The sequence below is a fragment of the Monodon monoceros genome, unplaced genomic scaffold (assembly GCF_005190385.1).
Source record: "Monodon monoceros isolate NGI ecotype Baffin Bay Population unplaced genomic scaffold, NGI_Narwhal_1 Super_Scaffold_18, whole genome shotgun sequence".
Lineage (NCBI taxonomy): Eukaryota > Metazoa > Chordata > Mammalia > Artiodactyla > Monodontidae > Monodon > Monodon monoceros.
The window spans coordinates 48247483-48254154 of record NW_021703774.1 but is presented as its reverse complement, the minus strand read 5'-3'; the positions used below and the strand labels follow the sequence as shown (position 1 = coordinate 48254154).

General features: G+C 58.8%; 1 protein-coding gene across 1 annotated transcript in view; it reads left to right on the top strand.

Annotated features, from left to right (window-relative positions):
- The window catches only part of QSOX1 (quiescin sulfhydryl oxidase 1), a 40606-nt gene extending 35967 nt beyond the window's left edge, over nt 1–4639 (top strand). Inside the window, exons 11-13 of the mRNA XM_029229824.1 lie at nt 490–669; nt 2705–2924; nt 3780–4639. Coding sequence (XP_029085657.1) covers nt 490–669; nt 2705–2904 — 380 coding nt within the window. The 3' untranslated portion in view covers nt 2905–2924; nt 3780–4639. The remainder of the gene's footprint in view (nt 1–489; nt 670–2704; nt 2925–3779) is intronic.
- The last annotated feature ends 2033 nt before the right edge of the window (nt 4640–6672 follow it).

Sequence of the window (6672 nt, the reverse complement as noted above, 5' to 3'; positions counted from 1 at the left end):
CGGGGAGAAATGGAGACAAATCAGGGAGCGCTCGGGGCCGGATGGGGATGGGCTGTGGATGCAGCATGGCACGATGGGGAGCGAGTTGGAACAGGAAGCCTAAAGCAGGAGGGGCAGAGTAGGGGCCCACGGCATGGGGGATGGGCACTGTGGCCCCTGCCTTCCTCTCCAGCCACATCTCTAAGAGCCTGAGCGTCCTGACAATGCGTTTGGACTTTATCCTGAGTGTCCGTAAGTGATGAGGGCCTGGATAAGAGGCAGACGAGGGAGACTGAGGTTTACGAGTTTGGAAGGAGATGGGGTCAACTCGAACATGACCCCTGGGAGGTGAAGTAGACAGGGAGACCTGAGCCCCTCACCAGGTGGGCTGGGGTGTGTGTTCCCCGTGCAGAGGCGACCACGGTGGGCCTGTGATGGGAACAGTGGTGGAGCCAGCAGGGACAGGCAGCCGGAAGGGCCCCTGTGACTGGAGTCTCCTCTCGCCTGTAGTCAAGGCCCAGGAGATCCTCCAGGCCATCCGGGGCTACGTTCGCTTCTTCTTTGGCTGCCGAGCCTGCGCTGGCCACTTTGAGCAGATGGCCACTGACTCCGTGCACCAGGTGGGGAATCTGAGCAGCTCCATCCTCTGGCTCTGGTCTAGCCACAACAAGGTCAACGCTCGCCTCGCAGGTAAGGAAGGGCCTGCCTCCAAGGCTGGAGTCACCTGCAGAGGGAGGATGAGGCAGGGGAGCTTTGGAGTCTGGGACCAGAGGCAGGAGTCGGGACCTTCTTTGTCCTCTAGGTTACACCCCGTGTTTCATGGTGCTTCTCAGCACCCAGAGCCCTTTCACGTGCTCTGCCAGCCCTGCTGATGTACGTCAGTATCATTAGACCTATTTTCTAGATGAGGAAACTCAGGCTTTGGCACCGTGAGACCCTGGTCTTCCGATGCCATTGCTCACTCTCTCGCCCACACCAGGGCCCCTCCGTCTGGCCTGTTGGGGTCCCTTTCCTGCCTCGCATGTCCTGCTTTCTGGCTCTTGGCCCCTTACTCAAACCAACAGAGAGGAGAGAGCTGGGCCTCTCCCCGCCCTGGGAGGGGTATAACGATAAAATATACTTGAAGAGAAAATCCTGGTCCTTCCTGGAAAAACCAGGGACCGATTCTCACGGGAGAGGCCTTGTCTTCTGAATATACCTCATTTACAGTGTTTTCTATTCCCCGTGCACAGGAGTCAGATGGGTCCAACAGGCAAAAGCATTAAACTCCAGAGGTGACCAGAAGCTGGTGGGTGGGGAGGGAGCCACCTGTGGATGGAGCCTGGGCTTGTCTGTGGGGAGAGAGGAAGTGTGTTTGGCTGGGACAGACCTCCCAGGGGCGGAGGGAGGTGGGGGATGAGGCCTGGGGCGGGGCCAAGGTCAAAGGAGCCCGTGGAGCAGGTGGCTGTGCAGGCGGCTGCACTTGGTCTGCATCTCCTGGGGCCTCCTGGTGGACTTCAAAAGAAGACACGTGCTGTCTCTCCTCCCACCCCTTCTCTCCCTGCCCCTGTCTGCCCCTGCCACCAGATGCTCATTTGACCCTCCAGCCTCAGGACCTGTAGGCTCCTGGCTTCTCTGGGGGCCCAGCTGCTGCTGGAGGGCCAGGAGCCCATGCCTCTCCCTGAAGGGAAGGCCGAAAGGAAGGCAGTGTCCTACTCTCTCTAGAGGGGTCCTTTCAGATCAACTAGTAACAATAATGAGCAGGTGCAAATGGAGTGCTCACTTTGCAAGGCCTGATCACTATTACTTCCCACTGGACCCTTGGAATCTACATGTTGCTCCCTCCCCAAAATAATCATTCTGATTTTTACATCACTTACTACTGCTGCTTCTTCATCCTGGCCAGCAACTTTTTTTTTTCCTATTAAACCCTTTAGGGGAGGTGCCTCCTCCAAGAGAGATGGGCTGATTGCCATTCCCCAGGTGACACTGGAAGAGGGGCCGGTGGCAGGCCCTCTGGGGCTCAGCCTGGGGCTCTGCCCACAGTGCCAGCCCTGCTTGGGGTCCCAGTAGCATGGTGGGAAGGGCAACTTCTTGACTCTCTCCTGAGTGTCCTTTTCCCCATCCAGGCCCCCAGGCTTCCCCACACCCCACCCCTTGGGGCCCACCTGAGGAAGAAATTCCACTAACTCCTACCTACCCCAGAGGGCCGCAGGGGGTAAAGGAGATGCCTCGTAACTACCATGTGCCTTGAGCTCTTGCTTTGAAAACATTTTCCCTTTGATTACAAAAAGAATGTATCTTCACTTGCGTAAAACCTGGGAAATTTTATAAAAATGCAAAGAAGATACATACTAGTTAGTGGACCATCCAGTCTGCAAGACAGATCGTTCTGAGTCTTCTCGCCCTTTCTCATGTCTGGTCCAGGGGTACAAACCAGCAGTGAAGTTGACAAAGAGAGACAGCGGGTTAACACGGGGAAGTGACTGGAAGGGAAGCTGTGGAGTTCTGGGGGTGCGGGAGGGTAGGAATGTCCCCTCCCAGAGAGGCACCAGTGTTGGGCTCTGTGGTGGGCCAGGCTCTGTGCTAGGTCTTTCATCTGCCCTCTCTCGCGCCCATCCTTTCCCAGGGCAGCAGTGCCTGCGTTTTGCAGATGAGGGAGCTGGCATCCTGAATGGAAGAATGCGGTCTGGGCTTCCGGGTGGCCAGTGTGTCACAGGCAACCTGTGTGTGCTTCCCTCCCCAGGTGCCCCCAGCGAGGACCCCCAGTTCCCCAAGGTGCAGTGGCCACCCCATGAGCTCTGTTCCGCCTGCCACAGTGAACTCCAGGGTGCGCCCATGTGGGACCTGGGCAACACCCTCAAGTTCTTGAAGACCCACTTCTCCCCGAGCAACATCGTCCTAGACCTTCCTTCGGCTGGCCTGGGCCCCCGGAGGGGTGCATAGAGGACGGCAGTCCCCCCAAGGCAGGTGGAGCTGGAGCTGGCGATCGGAAATTTTACTCTGGGCCCTGAGAAGGCTGAGATCATGGCGGGCCCAGGGACAATGTCCCCTGGAACCACCATCCCAGATGTTCCAGCAGAGGGACCTGGGGCAAGTCACCTCCAGGAGACGCAGGCTGGCCTCAGCATGGCCAGAGATGAGCCAGACCAGGAAGCTCCTGAGCACATAGCGGGGCTTCAGAGGGATAAGTTGGAGCAGCCAAAAGGGCGGCAACGCTTGAGCAGGCGAGACACAGGAGCCGTGTTGTTGGCTGAATTCCTGGCTGGGAAGAACTTCCCCAGAGGCCCTTCAGAGCTGAGGCGAGTGGGCCGCAGCTCCAAGCAGCTGGCCAGCGTCCCTGACGGGGAGCCAGAGGCCGGGGCCAGGCGGGGCCGGAGCCAGTGGCTGCAGGTGCTGGAAGGGAACTTCTCCCACCTGGACATCAGCCTCTGTGTGGGGCTCTCCTCCGTGTCCTTCATGGGTCTGCTGGCTGTGTACACCTACTTCCGGGCCAGGGTGAGGGCCCTGAAGGGCTATGCCAGCCACCCTGCAGCCCGAACCGTCCAACTTGGGAGGGGGCAGGATAGGGAGCTGACATCTATGGGCTCTTCCAGCCCCCTGCACCCCACCCCTCCCACCTTGTTCCTTGTCCAGGAAAATCTAGGAAAACCAGTTGCTGCAGCAGACCTCCCTGGGGCTTCTGGAAAGGGATGTTCCATAGACAGGAAGACATGCACAGGGTCCAGGTTCATCTGCCAGCAGAGGGGGAGGACAGCCTTGGTCAGTGGGGTCGGGAGAATCCATCCTGGGCCTCTCAGCACCGAATTCCTCTTTTTCAGCTTGTTTGAAGTCCTGCCTCATTCTTCTGAAGCTTCAGTGATTCCCGCTTGGTGTTGGCCCTAAACTGGGCCAAGTGAGGCTGCAGTCTCCAAGGTTTCCCATCTCCAGAGGAGGGGCCCCTGGGGCTGGAGTGGACTCCTTACTATATCCCGGGACTCCGTCCATCCTGCTACAAAGAGCCCTTTGCACCAGAGAAGGAAGGACTGCCTCTGGCCCTCTGTGCCCGCCCGTCCTCCAGCCCCTCAGACCCTCCTGGGTGGGGCTTGGCTTTACAGTGGGCTTCGGAAGCTTCTGGAAGTCATGCTGGTCTCCCAGGTGAGGTCTGTGGGAGGAGGGCCTCTGGCCGGCTCCTTCCCAAACCTTGGGTACAGGAAGGGTACAGGCTGGAATCGGTGTGGTGATGGTACTGGGCTGGGGGCGGGGGGTTAGGGAGGGCTGTTGGGATCTCTAGTGCCTTAGCTGTGAGAGGCTGAGAGAAGCGTTTGCTTTGAACATGCTTTGGCTTCTCCGCATTGGGCTCCACCCCTCTTGGAGCTGGGTCTTTTGTCTCTTGTTGATTTTCATCTCCAAAATAGATGCTAATCTTTACTGTGGAGGGAGGGGAGTGTTGTCCCTCTCAAGGGTCCACCTCCCATCCTGTAGAGGTTAAAAGGGTCAGAGGGGAGGATGACGCTGTACACATGCTTGATCCCCACTCTGCCCCACGGTCAAGGGGGCTCTGGAATAAATTATTTTTGTTAAGGCAAGCACCAGTGTGTTCCTTAACTTGCTACTAGTGTCCGGGGCTGGGTAGAATGTGCAAAACCCAGCCTGACCTGGGATGCAGCCAGCTCTCGGGGGGTCAGAGCGCCCTTGTCATAGCCCCTGTCTCCTGGATGGGGCCCTCCCCCACTGTCCACAGAGCTCTCTGTGCCCCGAGCCCCTCAGTCCCACCTCCCCCCCTGCTCCCCCGCCCTCCCAGGGAGCACCTGCCCCAGTGCTCTCAGTTCTGCTCCGGGAACCTTGGCCTGCGCCCGCCTGACCCCTCCTCAGGCAGGCGGCCTACATCTCCAGCTCTCCGTGGAGGAAGGAGAGAGGGCTTGTTTTGCAGAGCCAGCCTGGGCTGCCTGCTCAGCAGGGAGGAGTCAGCCAGATTGGAGAGCCTGCCCCTAATCCGCCTGCTGGGTTCTACAGGGATCAGAGCAGCTGATAATGAACCTCGTTAAGGGAGAGCAGGAGCCTCAATCCGATTTGGGGTTTTCTCTTGGACATCTTCGCTCTGCTCAGATGGCCTCGGCCCTGGGTGGAGCAGGTGGGGTGCCAAGCACGCTCCCTCTGCTGGGGCAGCTGGGTGGGGAGAGTGGAGGGGGGCAGGCAGGTCGAACCCCCGCTTCCCTGCTTGTGTTAGCCCTGTGTCAGCTCCTTAGCTGCCTGGCTCCTCGGGTGGATTGCAGCCCGGAGCCTCTCTGCAGGCCTCTTGTCTGTCCAAGAGTTTCCTCTCTGTGTCCTTGCTCTAGTCACCCACCTGCCCCCTCCATCCTCCAAGGCGGGCTCGGCTCATCTCCACCCTTGCCCCACGGGGCCCTGGATGACAGGCTGACAGGCCCACCAGAGGGTGAAAGAGGCTCCCGGGGCCAGTGCCCACTGGGCCAAGACCGCTTGAGTACGCCCGCTCCCTCACCCCCTGGTACCTGACACGACGCCAAGAGCAGAGGATTTCTTCCAGCCAGCCCTTATGGCTCCAGTGACCGTATTTTCTAAAACCAGGCTCGGGTGTTCAGAATTAGGACGAGGCTGGAAAAGCTGATGGAGCAGCCCCAGCTCCACGGTGACTGCCCACAGTGGCCGAGGCAGGAGGCAGGGCCTTACGTGGGGCCACCAGGGCCCTGGTGGTGGCTGTGGGTCCCCTTCGTCACCGCGGCCTCTGGCAGGCAGCCGAGCATCTTTTCACCCTGTCCCAGCCCCTCTGATTGATAAACAGGGGTGGGCCTCCTCCTTAGCAGGACTGCTGCCTTTCACCTTGATTTCCCCAGGGCTCTTAGAAGCATCGATAAACCCGCTTCGCCCACCAGCTGGTCCCCTCCCCCAACCCGGGCTGCCAGCCTGGGAGCTGGGGCTTCTGTGGTTTGAATGCAGCCCGCCTGTCGTTCTAGGTTGTTCTCTGCACCTTAGCAGAGCTCCCATGCAGGAGAGGTTCCTCAGAGGAGCCCTGCAAAGCAAAGGGCCCTTGTTCTGGGGCCCGACAGAGGAATTCATCTCTGCCTGGGATGCTACATACTGAGTTCAGGGATGGATGATTTCCGGGAGGAGGAGGGAGCTGGGCTGGGGTTTGAAGGATAAGTGGGTATTAGCAAGGAGAGCAAGGAGTAAAAGGCATCACAGGCAGAGGAGAGAGCACACGCCAAGTCCAACACAAGAAATTCTAAGCAAAAAAGCTTCAAAAAAATTTTAAGGATTTTTTTTTCCAATGCTGCACGGGGCTAGAAGCTGGGGATAAACAGAGGAAAGAGAAGTGCTGTTATGGAGCTTACGCTCTAGAGGAAAAGACAAGTGAGGAAAAAATGACAGACTGTGTGGGAAGTGCTCCGAAGGATAAAGAACGGCAGGGGGATGGGGAAGTTTCTCTGAAGCCTGAAGGAAGGAAAGCCAAGAAGGGGTCCCATGGGCAGGGCTGGAGGGACCATCAGCCTGAAGGGCTGCTTCATTCAGAAGCCACCCCTGGGCTGTGGAGGGCCCAGAGCGGGGGCCCACCTCTCGCCTGGCCCCTCCACGGCAGCCTTGGCACAGGATGGGCAAGGCTTGGCAAAGGTGGAGGCACTCCTGCCAAAAGGAGGGGTAAAGCTAAGGGGGACAGCCAGCCCATGGGGGCATAGGCCTTGGGCATGTAGAGGAAGACTCAAGGAGCATCTATTT